At 33.1% G+C, this 20,960-nt stretch overlaps 1 protein-coding gene across 2 annotated transcripts; it reads right to left on the reverse strand.

The window, feature by feature from the left end:
* Window positions 1-1,297: 1,297 nt before the first annotated feature.
* POU1F1 (POU class 1 homeobox 1) lies at window positions 1,298-20,409 on the reverse strand. 2 transcript variants are annotated; one of them, XM_003831512.5, is made up of 6 exons: window positions 20,146-20,409; window positions 17,165-17,236; window positions 8,167-8,391; window positions 5,946-6,110; window positions 5,150-5,210; window positions 1,298-3,995 (listed from the first exon to the last, which is right to left on the reverse strand). In XM_003831512.5, exons 1-6 carry the CDS (start codon window positions 20,285-20,287, stop codon window positions 3,785-3,787), a joined length of 876 nt encoding a protein of 291 aa, XP_003831560.1. In that variant the 5' UTR covers window positions 20,288-20,409; the 3' UTR covers window positions 1,298-3,784. The 2 variants fall into 2 exon arrangements, with proteins under 2 accessions (XP_003831560.1, XP_003831561.1); XM_003831513.5 differs by having other exon boundaries at window positions 17,165-17,314.
* Window positions 20,410-20,960: the final 551 nt, after the last annotated feature.

Genomic DNA, 20,960 nt, shown 5'->3' on the forward strand with positions numbered 1-20,960 from the left:
TATGACTAAAAAGGATGCAGCCCAAAGCCACATTTTGTTACCAAATGAAAAAGTTATTTATGGGGGAAATTTCGGAGTACCAGAGAAGTAGAATGTGATACGAAAATGTCAATACTAATGATAACACCTGTTCTTAGAAAACATAAAATGACCATCTGTCAGATGATTATGTTGCACACACTGTGCTGTGTGCTCTGAGGGGAGTTTCTGGTTATTGCAAGAGCTAATGGAAAGGGGCTCAAGATTGTGACCCTATGGACCAGAGAGAGGAAGCCGTCAGCCTATGGGCTTTATGTTGTTTGACTTGCACAGTGATATATCTTTTACTTTTTGCATTTGAATGCCTTTAGAGAAAACCTGGTACTCTCTTTTCCGCCAAAATGTGCATTTCCTACCATCCTAGTGGCCATACTTCTCACCTGATCTCTGTGGGCCTAATTGAAATATCTACTCTTATTTTAGACACTCCTCTGTTAAAACAGGTGTTTTAACATGTTAAAACAGACGTTTTAACATGTTAAAACAGACCAGGTTTTCCTGGTCTCAAAAGAGACCTGTGATGACTTGTCCCTTTGATGCCATTACTGTGCATGAAAAGGTTTTGGCAACTTCAGAAACACAGATCAACTTTCCAGTTTCCTCTCTGTAGAAGCTGAGGATTCAAAACCATTCTAAGCTTAGTTGTTTTAGTAGTCAATTGGATTGATGTTGCCTTAGAGGAAGCCTGAAGATTGTGAAGCCTGATTTCAGGTGTCCTACTGTTGGAACACCACATTCCCCCAACAGCTTGAAAATACACCCCCCCCCCCGCCATCCCCAAACACTGAAAATATTTCTCTGACTACACAAATCCTTTCCACCTTTAGAGATGGAAAGGTAAATTGTATGAATGAGTTTATCAGCCACCTTTACTAGGTAAAGTTGAATGTACCAAACTAGTAGAAATGACAAACATCTTTCTTCCATTTTAATGGACAAATCTACTGAATTCCTGAAGACTTAAAGAGTTCACAAATATGTAAGAGGGAAAGACTATGGCTACAGTCAGCCTTTGTCATTTATTCTCCAAAGTATGAACATATCAGTCTACACAGTGAATTGTATGTCATTTGTTTAATTGAGGTTTAGGATTCTAAATGGCATTAACCATTTTCTATTGTTTTGAAGATTAATCAAAATAAAGTATTATTTTAATGTAGTTAGAAAGTAGTCTCAATATAAATGAGTTTTGTATAATACAAAACATTAATACAAATGAGTTACTGGTATCTACTGGCCGGGGAGGCCTCAGGAAACTTACAATCATGGTGGAAGGTACCTCTTTGCAGGGCGGCAGGAGAGAGAATGAGAGCCCAGCTAAGGGGAAAGCCCCTTATAAGACCATCAGATCTCATGAGAACCAACATGCGGGACATGTAAGAACAGCATGCGGGAAACAGCCCCCCTAATCTTCATCTGGTCCCTCCCACCACACGTGGGGATTATGGGAACTACAATTCAAGATGAGGTTTGGGTGGGGACACAGCCAAACCATATCAGTTAGCAAATAATTGCTATTTCACTGGGCACAGTGGTTCATGTCTGTAATTCCAGCACTTTGGGAGGCTGAGGAGGGAGGATCACTTAGGTCTAGGAGTTCAAGATCAGGCTGGGCAACACAGGGAGACCCTGTCTCTACAAAAATTTTGAACATAGCCAGGCATGGTGGCGTGGCACCTGTAGTCCCAGCTACTCAGGAGACTGAGGTGGAGAGCCCAAGAGACTGAGGCTGCAGTGAACAATAATCGTGCCACTGTACTCCAGCCTGGGTGACAGAGCAAGATTCTGTCTCAATAATAATAATAATAATAATAATAATAATAATTTGCTATTTCATTAGTATTAACTCAAAATAATTTCTTTTAGGGAAAATACATGGTTCCCAATACTGGTAGTGTCTAAACTTGAAAATAATGACCTTATGGATGGATGTTTGATAATACTACTTATGATCTAAACATATTGATGATTTAAGCATATATACATGCTTATTTTTGTTACATAAAGTAAGAGTAAACATTACCAGAGGAATCATATTTAAAATGCAAAACAATCACTAATCTAGATTTATATTGCATGACATTTTGTTTCTATTTGCAAGTTTCAAAGTACATATATACATTTTTGCATATATACGTATACATTTATGTATACATGATCTGGCTTTTAGCAAACTAAAGAATCCCTTCCCCAGTTAATGTGTTTTAAGTAGGCGAAGAAATACTGAGTTATCCAGAGAAGGAGCTTGAATGCCTGTGTGGCTGAATAATTTGGAATTTACTCTTAAATAAGAATGTTGTATTTAATATCTTTTGGATGCTAAATGTGTGCTTAAGCATGGATGATTAGGCCACCGAAAGCTGTTTTGTTAGTTAAATGTCTATCTTTGTTAGTAATATATCAAATTTTACCCATCTAATTGATGGTGATTATGTATGAACATACATATATGATCTGTGTAGATTATGACCTGTAAAAATGCTAGGTCTTTAATAATATCATAAAAAGAGACTGGACAGTATAATTTATTTAGTAAGCATTCTAATTCAACAATAAAATTTGGTCTAATTGTTACCACTTTTGTTATATAAAATAAGTTAGATAAACATAGCCAGCAGATTTACATTCCAAATGCAAAACAGTCACTATTCTAAGTTAATATCACATTACAGTTTGCTTCTACTAGCATGATTCAAGGAAATGCATTCTTATAATTTAAATAAATATGTTCTTGTCAATAAAATTCTCAGAATTAAAATTAAAATCTCAATATGTCAAACTTTTTACAAATAGTAAATCAGATTCTAATCGATTATACCAAAAGTGATCATGTCTTGTTATAGAAACCTGGATGATTTTCTAGATTGTGAGATTTCAAAAACATTATAATTTAAAATTAGGTGACACCATTCACATTTGTAGCCATTGTTAACCTTAAACACTCCTTCATTTAACAAAGATTGCATGCCTAATATGATCAAGAACTTTCCCAAGCCCTGGAGAGGGAACACCAAACAAGCCAGATCTCTTCTGTCCTGTTGCAGCTTACAGACTAATGGTTTGAGGCTCAAGAATCCATAAAGCATTATCTTCTACAGCTACACATCAAAAAGCTAATATTTAGGAAGAATAAAAAGATCAAAAATTAATGTTTCTACACATCTCTTTTGAAACAGTTCTATCAGCTATGCCCTAAATTTTAGCTTCAAAGTATCAATTCTGATTGAGGTTTATTCCTAAAGGGAGTAAGAAAACTATAAGACACCTCCAGCTCTAAGTTCAAAACTTTTAGTTCAGACAAACTAGTAGAGTTGGTAGAAAGCAGAACATTGGTTAATTTTTGAATTGGATATTTCTGGTGATGTGCTTTACATATGTGTCATTACTGACTTACATGTTAAAAAGCTAATAAACATGTTTGGAAAAGTAACTTATAAACCCATACTCATATGTCTGCGTGTGTGTGAGAAAGAGAGCGGGAGAGACAGAGAGATCATTTTATTACTGTTAATATATTTGGCTTAAAATGGATAATGTGGCTTCTGAGAATAATTATTTTAAGTAAATAACATCAATATAATTTAAATTGTTGGTTTCTTTTTTTAAAAAAAAGTGGAAAAGTAAAGCTTCTGTAAAAGCTATTGATATAAAATGATTTTAATTCAACCAAGTAATTTCTGTTTTTGTTGAGGAAGAGAAAGGAATGAAACAGGGGAAAAAAAGGCTATTATACAATAGAAAAATCTTATCTGCACTCAAGATGTTCCTTAGAAATAGAAAATAAACTCTGATTCAGACTTGTTTTCACCCGTTTTTCTCTCTGCCTCCGGTTGCAAAACCAAACTCTTACTACTTCTTTCTCCAGATTCAGTTCTTCAGCCATCCTCATGATCTCTTGAGAAGAAGGTTTATTCTGTTCTCCAAAGTGTCTCTCCAGAGCATCTTTAGCAGCAATACTGGGGTGGGGTGGACATAGGGGGTGAAATTATGTTGTTTTTAGTGAAGTTTTTGGCAGATCAAAATTAAGGTAGGTTGAATTTCCTCAATATTAACATGAAAAGGAAACTTAAAAACTCTGAACACACTTGCAGGACACTTTAACAAGGACAAATGTATAATGTGTTAAATATGTAGATGTTTTGTCTTATGAAAGGTAGAGTTACACGAGAGTCACGGAAAGCATTAAGTAGGGGACCCAGGCTTTCTATGTTTTTCCCACTTTGTGCCACCAGAGGGCACTGAGTTCTTGAGAAGAAAACGAACATTTTCCTAGACATTTCTAAATATCTCCCCAAAATCATTTAGGGCTGTTTACGATAAAGGAAATCTCTAGTAAACAACTGACCAACCAAAACAAAACTTTCTTTTAGTATTTCCTAAGCATGTCTCACAGAAACTACAAAAAGATCAATGAACAATCTTTCTGGGTTGAAATGCAAGAGGTCATGTTGAACTTTAAGAGACCGAAACACTGATTACTACTGTCACATTTTTAAATACTATAGACACCATGGATACTATATTGTCAGAGCAATAAGTTATAGCTAAAAGAGGAGAAGATATGGCCAGTCTCTTAGAAATGACTGTTTTCTTTCTGTTTGTATTCAAAATTTTGGAGCAAAAGTGTTCTTGAATCAAACAATACATAATTTTCCATCAAATGTTGAAAATTATTAGCTCTCCATTTCTCAAAATTAAGTTATTACATTATTATTATTTTTATTTATTTATTTGTTTGTTTGTTTGTTTATTTATTTATTTATTTTGAGACGGTGTCTCGCTCTGTCGCCCAAGCTGGAGTGCAGTGGCGCAAGCTCGGATCACTGCAACCTCCGCCTCCCGGGTTCAAGCCATTCTCCTGCCTCAGTCTCCTGAGTAGCTGGGATTATAGGCACCCACCACCATGCCCGGCTAAATTTTGTATTTTTAGTAGAAACAGAGTTTCAGCATGTTGGCTAGACTGGTCTCGAGCTCCTGACCTCAGGCCCGCCTTGGCCTCCGAATTCACCTTACATTTATATGTTATGTTACACCTGCATTACACTCAAATGCTCATTCCATTTATAAAATACCAGTTTTGTCCTCTAGTAACTTTTAATATAAAGAATACCTTATAGTTGTTCTTCGTTTTCTTTTCCTTTCATTTGCTCCCACTTTTTCATTGTACAAAGCTATAATGTGGAAAAGAGAGATAATTACAAACACAAAGTAGACTTTTTATAAAAAACGATCTGATTTGGATTTCAAATTTTCTTCATAAAACAATGCAAAATAAAAATGCTAGACATTTTTGTCTTAAATTTTTGCAGTCTTTTTCTATTACAGACCTTAGAGAAAAATCTCAATGCAGAAATAAATATTAACCTTGCAAAGACACTTTCTACAAATAATATCCTCACTTTACTTTTGTTGGAATGCTTGCTGTAAATACTCTCAAACCTCACTCTATCAAGCCCTGACATTTGTATGAGTAGATAATTTTATCTCATTAAGTTGCATATCTAGCAATTGCTTATATTATTTACTTGGAAGACTGGTGTGTGCAAATGTTTTGTGTACACTAATATTAGGATACAAATGTGATTCATATATAATTTCTCTAGTATAAAAGAGAGGAAAAAAATGGATGTGTAAAAAAATAAGTATTTTACCCCTTCATGCTGATGCCAACAAGCTTTCCTTATATAGGTTATTCTATCCTCAATAAATTTATTTCCACACTTACATTGCCCTTCCTTTTTTGTTGTTTGTTTTAGTGTGATATAACAAAATGTTTATTTTTCATCTCAAAGAGAAAAGGCGGAAAAAAACCCCTCAAACCTCCTGCTTTAGCATTAATCCTACCTATTGAAGCCATTATTTTTAGGTTAAAACACAGCACAGCCTTCAGAGACACAATTTAGTACCTCCTACTTGCTCAGCTTCCTCCAGCCATTTGGATAATATTGCTTTCAGTTTGCATGCATTTTTAAAGCTGAGCTGCAGATTTTCAAATCGGCAGATTGTTGTTTGACTGAATTCAGAGCCATGCACAGCTGCCAGGGCCTCCCCAACATTTGTCTGGGTGTATCCTGTGAAGGGACAATAAAGACCATCAGCTCCAACTTTCCAGGAAATGTTAATTTTGGTTCATTGTCACACAAATCTGTGTATCTTTGTCAACTATTACACACTGTTTTTTAACTATATACTCTTGGCAAATCAGAATTATTTAGTAAGATTCATTATACTTTGAAGTACTTGTCCAATACTTCAAAACATATTTCTTCTAGTTAATAAATTACTTTTATCTAGTCACTGAAAGAATTCAGATAGAAACATCTGCCATTCATAATATTTAACCAGTGTTTAGGTGTGTCCTAAACACTTTATAAGGCACTTGAAAATTATGGCTTTTTTTATCATTATTGTTAGGTATCAAATAATATATGCTCAAAAAATTTTAATATATTAACTATAATGCATAAAATATACGGTTATATATCATAAAATTTTTATTTCAACTCTAAAAGATTCAATGATATTGTTGAAGGGTACTAAATAAAACTAAGAATTATGCCACTTTCCCTAAAACCATATTTATTAAGAGGCTATGATTACACATTTCATGTATACCTCTGAGCCCATTTTATAGTTTTTGATAATGCCTCTGTCTTCAGACTAATGATCCTTATTGTTTGTCGCAAACATTTTTAGAGTACAGCTGAAATAACATATAATTTGAAACATTCACAGTAATATAAATAGAAAACTGAAAATGAATTTCACAAAGATTCCTACTACTGTGCTTATCACATGTAATAGCTACATATTATTTCAGGACCTAAGGCTACATACCTATATGTATAAAATGGTTGCATATGATGCCCATCAATAAATATTCTTATTACATTATCTATGGTTCATTCTGCAAGTGCAGAGGTTTGAACTATTATTTCAATCCATTAAAAAATATACACAATTTTATGCAATTTAACCAAAGTCAATTGTTATAGTTGTTTATTTTAAAAACACTTCAGTAGAAAATGAGCAAAGGCTCTGAACAGATAGTTCACAGAAAAAGAAATATGAATGATTCTCAAGCATATTAAATAATGTACTTTACAATCATAATAAAAGAAATTTTAAATGAAATAACAGTGAGATGTCACTTTGACCTGTCTGATTTGCAAAGATCTAAAAGATTAACAGCATATTTTTTCTTTCAACCACCATTTATTTATTTTGTGTTCTAGTTATACTCTTCTAGATGCTGGAGATATCATTAAGGAGAAAATAAAAAGAAATAGATTTTAAAAACTCATGCCGTTTTGGAGTTTATATAGCCTGAGGATGGTGAAAAAGATTCTCATGGTAGTAGTAAAATTTGGTACAACTTCTCTAGAGACTAGTTTGACAACATCTATCAAAATTACCAGTACACATACTTTTGATCAAGCAATTGTGCTTCTAACATTTTTCCTGCGCATATATTTATATGAGTGCAAAATAACATTTATAGGGTTAATCATCGTGGTATTGTTTTTATCAGCCAAAGATCAGAAACCACCTAAATTTCATCAGTAGAGGACTGGTCAAATAAATTGCAGTATATTCATAAAGTGGAACTTGACAGCCCCACAAAGGAAAAGGAGCTCTAGAAAAATTACTACTGAAAACTTCAAATAATACATATGTTTGGCACAATACATATATTTCCATATATATTTACTTATATATCCATGAGATATCATTGGAAAGATACACAAGGAACTAACAACAATGATATACAGAAAAAGCAAGCAGAAGGGATACATGTCACTTATACTCTTTTGTACTTTTGAATCATATAAATGTGTGGCCTATTCAAAAGTTCAAATAAAATATAAATAAAAATGGGCACTTCAAAACTAATGTTGAGGTAAGTTTTGAAAGAGTATTATTAATTTAAAAATTATGTATTTAGGCTCTTAAGAAATTATAAGGAAACAAATGTTTTTGGAGGATTTCCATAACGACGAACTACGTCCACAGTAGAGATGAAGAATTAGAATCATCTTGCACTTTTTAGCAATATATAAGAGATTTAACAGCAATAAAGATTTGCAAACCAAGTTCTTTTTCCTGTTGCCTTTAACAAGCACATACCTAACTTAATTCTTCTCACTTTAAATTCATTGGCAAACTTTTCAAGTTCTCTGATTTCTGGAGAATCCATGTCTATTGGCTCTTCCACCAATTTACTTTTCCGCCTGAGTTCCTGCTTGAAATCAGCAGCTGTGGGGTCCTCTGCCAGGAGAGGCTGGTGTATAGGAGGAAATCCATGACTCAAGGTGTGGTCAGGAAATTTATAAAGACAAGGGGTTAAACTACCTGTGAGTAAACAAAGAAATAAAATGAAAAAGACCATTTGTCATTCTCCTTATTTCTATATAAGAAAGGGTTTTGCCTGACTTAGCCCATTATTCTGCTCTAGCCTGTCTCAGTACTTACAAGGTTACCTTACATTCAGTCTTCCGAAGAAGGAGTCAAAGTAGCTTAGTAGAATTGAGATTATTTGTCTTCTACCTTCTCCAGAGCAGCAAAACCAAAGATAGGGTTAAAGGAAAGAAGCAGGGGACTGCGAATAACTAAAATAGAAACAAACAACTTCTCTCAGAAGTGTACATATTCTATCATGTTTTTCTCTTAAATGACACCTATTCCTGGGAATCTGAGGTTGAACTCTAACCAGAGTCTATGCATTGAACTCTGTTTTCTTAATTCATTGAATAAATAATGGGTGATGTTTGTTGTGATCATGGCACTAAATGCTTCGGCTAAGTGCTATGCTGAGAAGTTTTCTTGTGATTGGGAAATTGATTTCACAATATAAAAACGCCCCACTATTTAATCAGTAAAAACTTGATTTTATTAAGAATCACATCTTTTTTAATTAAATGAAGGTAGGCAGAAAGAGAATGATGAGAATATAAAGTGTATTAATATGGCTAAATAGGCTTGAGGAGTGATTAAATATTAACAAAAGGTAACCTTAAAAGTTCTATTAAAAAGTCACTAACAAGATTTCTTGAAAAATATACAATATAATAGAATAATTTCTTGATTATTATTTAAGGAAAAGCAAATATAAGAAGCAAGAAAGTTTGCAAATTTATATATGATAAGTGATTACCGATAAATGGTAAAGCATTGACTCTACTGAGTGGATATGTTAAATCACAAAAAATGTAAAAAGGTCTGAAATTATTACACAATTGCTTCCAGATTTCCTTTTTCATTGGAAGAGTCTATCTCAGTTGGGAAGTATAGGTGAGAGGACGGTATATAAGCCAAATTCCAACACATTTTGTTTCCTGTTTTCTTTATCAATACATTACAATTTTTATCGACAAAGATTCTACTTCAATTTATATTAAATGACATGTCTAGTATGCCTTCCATATCCATGGGTTCTGCATTCATGGATTGATGCAACCGTGAATTAAATACACTTAAAAAATAAAGTAAAAAATAACAACACAAGAATAAAAATGATACAAATAAAAAACCCAATACAGTATAACAATTATTTACGTAGCATTTACATTGATTTAGATATTATAAGTAATCTGGAGATGATTTAAGGTAGAAGATGTGCCTAGGTTATATGCAAATACTACACCATTTTATACCAGGAACTTGAGCATCCAAAGATTTTGGTATCCTTGGGGGTCCTGGAACCAATGTGCCACATAGAAGGATGATTGTATAAGCAAGACATTTTTATATAAAAATATTGAGTAATTAATCATTTTCTTATAAATATAAATATTTTAAAATAAATTACTATGGAATACATGCAATAATTATTCTTAGAAACTTACTGGAAAAAAATGCATCAAGAGTTCATGCTACCTATAATTTCTCCACACATACATTCTCAAATCAAAGACATGAGTAATAATATATTTTCCAGAATACATAAATCTTACATTAATATATCAATATATAATGAGCAAAGAATACTGTAACTCAGCAAATTGTTGGTTTATATTTTTTATATAAAAATATGTAATTATAAATATGTAGTTATTTATATACAATTTATATTTTATATAAATTTAATTTAATGTATTAAATTTATATAAATTTAATTTAATGTATTATTTATATAAAAATATGTAATTATAAATATATAATTATAAATGTGTAATTATAAATATGTAATTATATCTAATAGGGTACATTATTTTTTCTAAAACAAAGTAAACATACAAATGAGAGATTAAACAAATTAGCATAACATAAATGTATCTGCTCTAAAGCTGGGAAAAAGATGTGAAAGAAATTATTTTTGTCTTTAAAAAATTCCTGCTACTTTTACAAACCAAAATTATCCAGGTTTACTTTTGTAAAAGTCAGTTAACCATCCATTTTATGCTTTATTGTGTGGCATCTTGATCAGACCAGAGAACATTTTTAAAAGCAATTTTACCAACTTTTCTTTTATTATATAGCTTTTCTTGAAAACGTTTATTGCCGTGGGGTTTATTTTTAGCTTTTTATTAATTTTAATTTTCTGCTAAATTAAAAGAAGGACTAATAGATGTAAAAGAAAACTGATGACATTTATGTTAGCATTTATTTAATCTCATATTTATCTGGACTTGTTTTGTGCTTATGCTTTCAGAATTGATTCTCACATATATTTATAAAATCTTCACTTCTTTGATTATTTAGGTCCATCAGGTATCACTTAATACATTTAACGATAAAATACCCTGAGAAAGAGTACAAAGAAAAGCCAGGCTACTGTTAGATTTTGTACATTTAACATATTTTAAGACACTTTAGATAACTCATTTAACCTATGTCAAATTATGTTTATTTTATATAAAAAATTTGTGTGTTTTTTACTTACGCATACTAAAAGGTCTAAATTTGTTATCAATTATTATTATTATTTTGAATTTCTCATGCTGATCATAATCATGTACTGCTACAAATCTATGCAACACTTTGTGTCGTGTTAATTTCACATTTGTCATCATCTTTATCCTTATACAAAAAATGAGTCAGGAAAGATATATATTTTTCCCCATAATTTACAATGGAGGAAATTAAAGTAGAAAGAAAGTAAATAACTTGCCTCCAGTGCCCAACGAATTAACTTTGCAGTTTAAACCAGAACTAAAGTCTAATAAGCATTGCAGTAAGCCACATCAAAATCATTGCCTGGTTCATTCTCCAGGCAGTCTATACTCAGGTAAACTAAATAACTTCTCTTTAAAAGGTTTTCTCTGCATTTAAACACCTTTGGCTATATTAAAGAAACACTGTTCCACAAAAATATTACAATAAAATATATATAAAGTGTGTCATCTCTGTTTCCGTAAAATTATTTGTTTGTTTGCTTATTTATTCTTTATTTTTAGAGATGGGGTCTCACTCTGTCTCCTAGACTGGAGTGCAGTGGTAAAATCTTAGCTCACTGCAATCTCAAATTTCTGGCCTCAAGCCATCCTCCCACCTCAGCATCCTAAGTAGAATCTACAGGCATGCACCGCCATGCTCATCTACTTTTTTAAATTTTTTGCACAGACGGGATCTCACTGTGTTGCCCAGGCTGGTCTCAAAACTCCTGGCTTCAAGCAATCCTCCAGCCACAGCTTCCTATAGTGCTAGAATTATAGGTATAAGCCACAGAACCCAGCCACAAAAATTGAAAGGTAGTTTATACATTATAAGTACTCTGGGAAAGTGGACACGCAGAAAACAAATTTGAATGGAATCCATGAAAAGTACACAGAAAATACCATGCTCCAAGGTTTGGCATCCAGAACAAGAAGGAAAATGTGATGTGTGATACATTTTTTTATTTTTTTCCCTTTCCTTTTTTTTTTTTTTTTTTTTTTTGAGACAGCGTCTCGCTCTTGTTCCCTAGGCTGGAGTGCAGTGGCACCATCTCTGCTCACTGAAACCTATGACTCCTGGCTTCAAGCAATTCTCCCGCCTCAGCCTCCCTAGTAGCTGGGACTACAGGCGCCTGCCACCACACCCGGCTAATTTTTATATTTTTTAATTTATTTTTTATTTATAATTTTTTATTTAGAGACAGGGTTTCACCACATTGGCCAGGCTATTCTCGGACTCCTGACCTCAGGTGATCTGCCTGCCTCGGCCTCCTAAAGTGCTGGGATTACAGTTGTGAGCCACTGCACCTGGCTTACTTTCATTTTTCATTATATGAAAGTATCTTCAATTATCTGCAAGGTCACAGATTTCCTGGAACTAACTTCACACAGAATTTCATCACAACAATTTAAAAGAAAAGCCAAACGAATCTCCGTTTCTAGCATCTGAGCCTGCATTTGGGGGAGTGTGGAGAGTGATTGGGATGATATGTATAGCAATATGTTTTTCAAATCTTTTTAAAACCCAGATTACTGCAAAAAGTAGGAATAAGACAAAAGATGTTGTGAGTCATGTGCGACAGAGGTCTCATCAACATTTTCTGAAACATGGATAAAGAAAAATTATCTTGAGGCCTGGACAGCACACACACACATAGCTCAGAAGTGTTTGCACACTGTAGTTCCAAATACATTTTCACATTGAAGATTAATTCACCAGAGCCTTTCTAAATTGCTATGTATGCATTTCTGTGTGACAGAGGAGAGAGAAGAACAGAGGTAAATCTTTTAAAGCAGGCAATGGGGGTCAGAGATAGGGCTGCCTTACTAGGCGCTGACTCAATGTACCATAGCATGGGGCAAATTGATCTTTGCAGCATGTGGTTAGCTGACAACATCATCTCACGTTACTGGCTTGATGCCTTAAAAAAACAAACAGGGGAAGCAGAGGGACATAGTAAAATACGCCACCCTGCTGTGCTTGTAACATGCACAGGAACATGTATCTGAATATTTCCATATATTCCCCTCTGTTGCTTAGGCATAAAAATTCAAAGGAAATTATAAACTTCCACTGTGATCTTTTCACTTTTGTGCATTGGTAAATCCTATCCGTGTACAACTGGGGCCTATTGCCTGTGTTTGTAAATTAAGTTTAATTTGAAATGCCTATTTCTTTACACACAGCCTGTGACTGCTTTCCTACTACAATGACAGGTTGAATAGTTGCAACAAAAACTAGAAAGGTTGAGATATTTACTGTCTAGTTCTTTACAGAAAGGGGTTGCCAACCCCTAGTCTGGAAGTGAAAATACATCATGTTACTGCTACCAAAAGACCTTTCACGATGCGGAAGCAAAAGATCTTCAGAATTACTTGTTTCCTTAGAGTTGTTACAACCAGAACAATTTAAGGCCAGATAAAACAAAGAACTAAACAAAAGAAGTAAATTAAGAAAAAAAAATTTCAAATTTCAAAAAATGAAAAGATGGGTTCCAAAATAGACTATTTCTCCCTGTCAGTTGCCAGGCTGATTTCCGTTTTCTTCTGTATTAGCCCAGGCAGCAAGAATATTTTCAGCCATAACAATCTTTTCTTTTAATATCCACTTCTCATCAAAAAGAATTGGATGCTCATCATCTTGTTTAAGTCCCAAGAGTTTGGGACTTAAACAAGTTTGTTTGTTTTGTTTTGTTTTCCCCTTGAAATTAACTTTTAAAGCAAGGACTTTCACACTACTTCTTGGTTTGGCCACTACATCATGTAAAGATGGTGGGTTTAACATTTATTACAGTGAGGTTGATTTGCTGTTTCCACAGGACAGCAGAAAGGGTGAACCCCCATTGAGCTTGTTTCCTGAATTGTACTCTGCTTCAGATACTGGAGAACAGAAACAATCTCAGAAACCCAAGAGTCAGAGTTTTGAGACCTTTTTTTTTGATACTTTGTTTTGTTTTGTGTTTATCTAGGAGAGACTTTGAACAGCATCTGTAATTCTCGGTTTTCTATTATTTGTACTGTAAGGTGTTGATTTGAATTCTCTAAGTTCTCAGGAGTGAAAGGACAGAAGGAATTTAGTTGCAAGAGTACCTGAAGAGAAGGTCAAAAGAGAAATCATTTTGAGCTGACACAAATTTGCTACTACTCAACCCCAGTAGAGTTGTAGTACCCACCACAACTTAGATATGAAGAGATTGGAACTCAGAGGTGTTAATCACTTGAACAATGTTAGTAATTAGTTAATGGCATGGATAATTCATTACTCCCAATTAGTCATTCTCTTTATTTTGCCTGCACCTGGACTATTAGGTACAGTGGATTCATCTGATCATTAAAATTCTACCTACCAACCTGACAAAATATTAGTTATAGCTCTTCTTTTCCTGTGAGTTATTAATTTAATGAAATGCTCAAACTAAATGTAAGCATCAGAGTATGAGTAATGAAATAACCATATGAAAATAAAGTAATTTCGCATATTTTAGAAATATAGTTCTTTCTGTAGCTTCACTTTTATATAGAGTATGTGACACCGTGTCGTTGTTGTTGTTAAGACACTTCTGTGGATTGTGTGCAAGTGGCTGATTTGATTAATGCCTTAAGACTTCTCAGAAAATTCAAATGACATAATCAGGTTTCTATTGTGTACTTTATACATTTGTCTCTTATTTACCTTTTCTCTCTTATTTCTGAAGTGCTGTATTTTGTAACTCAATTCATGCAGCTTTACTGGGGATAAAGTCAGGAGAGTTCAGATTCTCTAAGATCTAATCTCTCATGAAGCAAATGCTAATACTGAATTATGTCCCAATATAGACATTCTGACATTTAAAGCATATCACATTTTAACAAAATTTTTGAGAGGGATTTAACAATCCGTCTCAAAAATATTCAAATATCTTTGTGCTTGTGATGGTGAGTTTTTCTTTCAGTCACAGAATATATTTAATCTTAAGACCACAGTGATAGCTCCAAACCTTGGTGTAAGTCTTCTGCTCTTGATGTCACTAAGCCAGGGTTTTGAATCATTTTGAAAGGCTCTTCCAGGGGTCTTTACATTTTAATTGAAATGAGGAAGAGGTTCGTGGAAGAGGGTTTGCTGAGTTCATGCTGGAGGAAACTTGTATCAGAAAGACATGAGCTGCCAACACTCTCAATGTGAACATTGGCATATTGGCTCCAGTCCTGGAAGCAGTAAGGGTGTTAGAATTCTGAGGCCAGCTGCAAACTCCCGAGGCCAGTGGTGGCCCTCTCTGATTTGGCAGGGTGGGAGTTGGTAGCAAAAATTATCTGAAGGTATTTGGGCCAGAGATTATTGGCCCCTGCTCTGTGACTGGTTTTAATCTTGGTGCCAACCTCAATCAACTGGCAGGGACTGCCTCTGTGCTGGGTTAAGAGAGAAACTAACAATGTACCTTGGTTCCTGGGAGTTCCTGTAAATGGACTGTAAGGTCTTTCCTCCAGGAAACAGTGGCATGTGTTTGTCATTTCCTGTCTCATAATCAAAATGTTGTAAAGGCCACAGAAAGCAATCCACCCGCACATCCAGTAGCTAAACACATTTATTTTACTATTTTATAATGACAGTAGTTCATCATTGAGGAGGGCTATTCTCATTAACCATGAATACTAATTAAGCATGTTGATCATAAATAATCAATTTTCAGAGAGGAAGAAAAAATATGGCTTTAATTCTTAATTTTTAAAAAAATACATCAGGATTTACAGGTCATTGTTAAGAACACCAGTCTTCATTTAACCGTAAATGTTAGGATACTGGTTTATTCAGAATGTTGCTTGATAGAATGTAGGAGAAGCTCATATTTTTCTGGATTATTATTTTAAAGTTTTAATGTTCTATTTAGTCTTACATGGACAAATTTTGAGATATCAAAGGTTAAACAATTTAATTAAAATTAAACTATTTGCTCCATTTTACTTAAAAATTATAGGAATAAATCAATATTTGTTTGGGTTTTTTTTTTTTTTTTTACTGCTTATCTGGATCATAACAAAACACAAGTCAGTTAGAAAAGATTTCCCTAATAAGTGATTCCTTTATCCACAGTTTCTCTCTCAGTATCACACACATACACACACACCATGCACACGCACACACACATTTACTCACACAGTTTGCTTGTCATCAATAAGAATTATTTTCCTGCTGTAGTAATAAAGATAAAATATCAAAGAATTTATTTTATTTTATTTTATTATTATTATACTTTAAGTTTTAGGGTACATGTGTACAATGTGCAGGTTATTTACATATGTATACATGTGCCATGCTGGTGCGCTGCACCCATTAACTCGTCACTTAGCATTAGGTATATCTCCTAAAGCTATCTTAAAAATAAACCAACAAATGAAAATCCTGCGCATAATAAAACTGTGTACTTTTTAAAAACAATTAAAATCTTATGTGGCCATGCCATGAAATTAAACAAGAATTTTTGATGAATAGATCTCATAAGCCAGATCTACCCATTCCTCAAAAACTGTGCTTCAATGCCTTTATAGAAGGATCAATAAACAGGTAGCCATAATTGATACAGTCATACTTCACTTACCTATAGGAGAAAAGTATGTAACTTCAATGATTTCAATCTCACTTAAGACTCACTCAGAAGCAATTCAGAAAGGGCTGCTAAAGCCTGAAACAGCTATCACTAAAGCCCCTACCAATCACTCTTAGCTTCAATCAATGTCTTATTTATGTTTATGGACCAAAGGTCCAGAAGAAATATAATGATGAGGGGGGGTGTTCTGTAAACCTGTGCTGTCTGATATGGGAGTCGCTAGCCACATGTGGTTATAGAGCACTTGAAATGTAGCAAGTGCAACTGAGAAACTGAATTTGAAATCTTGTTTTATTTTACCTAGTTTACATTTAAATTTAAATAGCCACATGTGTCTAGTAGCTACTATATTTTTAGTGAAGGTAAGCCTACCAATAGCATCATGTTACAACTAACAGTTTGACAATAGTGAATTTCAATAAAAACCATACAAAGCAAACTCAAGAAGCACAGCAGTTCAGAGATATGTAAGTAGGGAAATTAGGTATAACCCCTATGGTCTCTGTGGGTGTCACAGAGCAGGAAACAAGAAGTGGTGATTTTTAACAGTAATTTTCAAAGTTAAGAAATCAAATTTCATGTCACACTCTGATCACAATTCTTTCAGGCCCAGAAAATCCATCTAAGTGTCCCCAAATTCAATAACATGTAAAAGACAACTTTTCTTACCTGCCATCACTCCATAGGTTGATGGCTGGTTTCCATAATGACAGGAAGGAACAGAATAATGAAGTCCTGTTGCTGTGTTTCCCAACGTTGTCACCGAGAAATGTGTGCACAAACATTTAGGAGTTTGGATCAAAGACAAAATAGATGGGACTGGTAAGAAAATGTATAAGGATTCAAGACACATTCGTTTTATTTCAAAAATGCACATTTATGTGGTTCTTAAAGTTACATGCCAATATGTTTTTCTCATTTTGGGTAAGTTCTCTGACGAGTAGGTTAAAACTAGGGGGGATCAAAGTTTGTCTCATGTAACGAGATAATAAATCCTCAAAACGGACTTCATTAATTATCCTGTGCTCTGTGCTATGGCTACGAGTGCCCCGTGAAAGGGTGACTGACCAATTTAGAACTTGGCCCTTTGGGAGTTGCAGAATGCTTGTTAGTTCTGTTCAATGCAGACATTGCAACTTGCCGACTAGAAGAATAGTCCTTTAAAATTCTTGTGTTGCATGGTATTATAAAGCAGTCTGTATGAATGAATACAGAAATTCACTCTTGAACAGCGTATTTTTGCTTATTTGTCTAACAAATTTGTTTCATCAAAGTGGAAATGGCAGAGCAAGTAGCCTTTTATGAGATACAATCATAAAAATCTCACTGCATTCAGAGTGCTATTAAAAACCTGTAACAATATATGATCTATTTATTTTGATGTTGAAACCATGAGGTTGTTAGTTGTCTGCATATACACAATTGATACAACCATTCTAATGATAAAGCTGGTCAAAAAATGAGTTCATTCATTGAGTGACTTAATATCCATAAAGCCATAAAGCCGTACATAAACATAACCGTTCATAAATGGTTATATGCTTCAGGAAATCAATGTGTATTTTGGAAGTAAATTGGAATTATTAGACTTTTATCAAGTTTTAAACACAAATCATCAAGTTGATAGGGAGCACAAAATATTGACAATAAAACCAATATTTCCTTATATATTTTATTTTCTCAATTTTTTCCTTCATATTCTGAATATATTGGTTAATTTTCATAAATTAATTTTCTTGAATAAATGAGATATTATAAAGTATGGTTAGAACCCTTTGAGAATACCAATATACAAACTAGTGATTAAAGACATGCCTTTCTTCATAAAGTAAAATAAATTATTTTAAAATGGAGAAAAATCTTTAATTTTTAAAAATCTGTATACATTTTTATTTTATAATTAATAGGTCAAAAGAACTAAAGTCATTTTGCAATATAATGATTACATATAATGCATTACTGTGCATTCCAAAATTAAGCAAATTATCATTAAACACATTTAATACTCAAGTGTTCCCATTAAAGTCAGTGTTTCTATAATAGTTCCTTAGACAATTAGATGTATATGATTCAAATTTCATTAAAAAATTATAAATCAATGCTATTATCATTTAAAACATTTGTAGGTCACTTTTATTAATTATAATTCTTTTTTAATTTTAAGGCTTAAAAAATTTTTGCTTTTCAGATTTTAGGAAGTTAAATACAGGATAGGCTAATTTACTAAATAAATTGTTACTTATTTTAAAGTAAATAAATGGCATTTTGAGCATAAAATTAGATTTTACTAGATTATTACCTCGATTCTGAATTGTATTTTCATGCTGGCCAAATTATCTTCAAACACAGAAATAGTGTATTATTCTCATTATTCTCAATCTATAGGATGACCTACTATTTAAAATATGTGATTAGCTATGTGGTAATTGCTTAGATTTATTTATAGCATATATTTTTGATAAAAACTATTGTGTCTTCCAAAAATTATGTTGGAGGATACTTCCTGTATTACCCTTTAAATTAAATTACAGAAATCTTTGGCGGATTCCTGAAATTTAATTTAAAAGGTAATATTGAAAAATCTCTACATTAAATGATTTTACCAAAGTCTAAATATCTGATCTCTAGATTCTTTAAAATCCACCAGAAGATTGGTGCCAAACTTACGCATGTATTTAGAAAATGCTTAATAATAATAAAAGATAGAGCTTAAATCCTTCAAATCAGAATAATGTATCAACTCAAACTTTGATTTCTAAATGTATATAATTTCATTCCTAAATATGAGAAAAATTGCATTTAAAACAAGTGGAAAGTGAATATTATATTGCTATTCAATGGAAGAAATTTACCCAATTCAAGTCTTTGTCCATTTGTAAATCAACTCTAAAACACTTTGTTACTGCATAAAGAATGAACACACTGGCAAAACATATGTATTTGGCTGATTGTGTTGAGCCTGTGAATTCTTAAGTTTAATTTTTGTTCTAAAAAGTTATGTGAGATAAATGTTAAAACTTAGAAGTGAAGTAAGTCTCTTCAGAATGCAATTTTGAGAAAATTTACCTTAGTTAATGGGCTTTAAATGCCATGTTATTTCTTGCTATAATTTCTGTATCTTATGCTAAAATATGTTAATTAAAACTCTATTTTATTCTATGAAATCCATTGTTGTTGATATTCAGATTGTTCTGTTGTGTTTAATATAAGGTTTATAGCTGTTTTTAAATAGTAGTAAATGTAATTTAACAACCGAATAAACCTTTAAGATAAAGAAGTAGCACCTTTTAAATATTATGTTATTTTATAATATTCATTTCATTTGCTCCTTATTCTATAAATATTTCCATTAAAAAGGTTTTTAGATTTAAAATGTCCAAGTTCATTCTTTTCTTATGTAGAAAACAGATTTTCTTCCTTACAACAAAGCCAACAGTGATTTTAAATTACTACACTTACTAATATTTCTTTAAAAAAATTATTTGGCATGTTGGCTTTTTAGATATGCTTAATGCTTACTTCACTTAAGACAAATTAAATTGGAGGGGTAAAATGAAAGATGCAAAGAGATTATTAACTATCAAGATTCAAAGCATTCATTCTGAAATATTTAGGCCCGGTCATATGTAAACTGTCATAGGAGTCAGTACCTGTAGACATCACATTGGTGGCATGGTTGGAGACTGGTAGACACTCGGCAGCACTGTGATGCATTATCAGAGGCAGAGTTGCAGAGGCGTCAGAATTCAGAGGTATAAAGTTATCAGCCGAAGTAAAAGCTTGGCAACTCATTCCCACAAGAGAGTAGAAAAATAAGGAGAACCGCTGCTCCCCAAATCAGAGTTTTATTATATTACTGTCTCAAAGGGCCGATTCAATTCTCACTACCTGCATATATACATCAGGAAGGCTCTGAGGCACCAGGAGGGTGCGCGCTAGTATTTATATTGCAAGGAAATCCCTTTATACATGTTAATAGTCTTTTCCCAGGAGTATTGCTTTATCAATCTGAACCGTCTTCCTTTTTCACCCCAAACATAATCCATGGCAGAGAAGGAAGCTGATTCTGGGGTACAGATGGAGGGGAAGGGAGAAATCTGAAACCTTATTTGACAACTTCAGTAGTTCAGACCTTTTAGAGAGGAATCAACAATTTTGAAAACACGTCCCTCAAAAAAATAATGCCACAATCAATTGAAAAATAGTAGGTATCTTTTTGCTACTAACACAATTGCAAATGTATAAATATGAGATTTTTTTAAACAACTTCTCATTAAATCTGCGATAAAACATGAAACAAGAGAAGTGCATAGTATTATACATAATTTTAAGAAACAATATTTAAGATTATGTTGAGAGAAGCATGTAATACTAAACATGAGAAAATATGTTGTCAATTAATGATTCATACTCAAAAATGCACAGCTTTTAAAAACGATGACAACCAATATAAGTTTTACTATAT

Source organism: Pan paniscus, chromosome 2 (genome assembly GCF_029289425.2).
Source record: "Pan paniscus chromosome 2, NHGRI_mPanPan1-v2.0_pri, whole genome shotgun sequence".
Taxonomy (NCBI): domain Eukaryota; kingdom Metazoa; phylum Chordata; class Mammalia; order Primates; family Hominidae; genus Pan; species Pan paniscus.

Coding starts and splice junctions, on each gene's coding strand:
- POU1F1 (XM_003831513.5), bottom strand. CDS start 20,287: ATGAGTTGCCAAGCTTTTACTTCGGCTGATAACTTTATACCTCTGAAT. Junction 17,315..20,145: donor CACCAATGTGATGTCTACAG/GTACTGACTCCT, acceptor TTTTCTTACCAG/TCCCATCTATTTTGTCTTTG. Junction 8,392..17,164: donor AACCTATGGAGTGATGGCAG/GTAAGAAAAGTT, acceptor GTTTACTCACAG/GTAGTTTAACCCCTTGTCTT.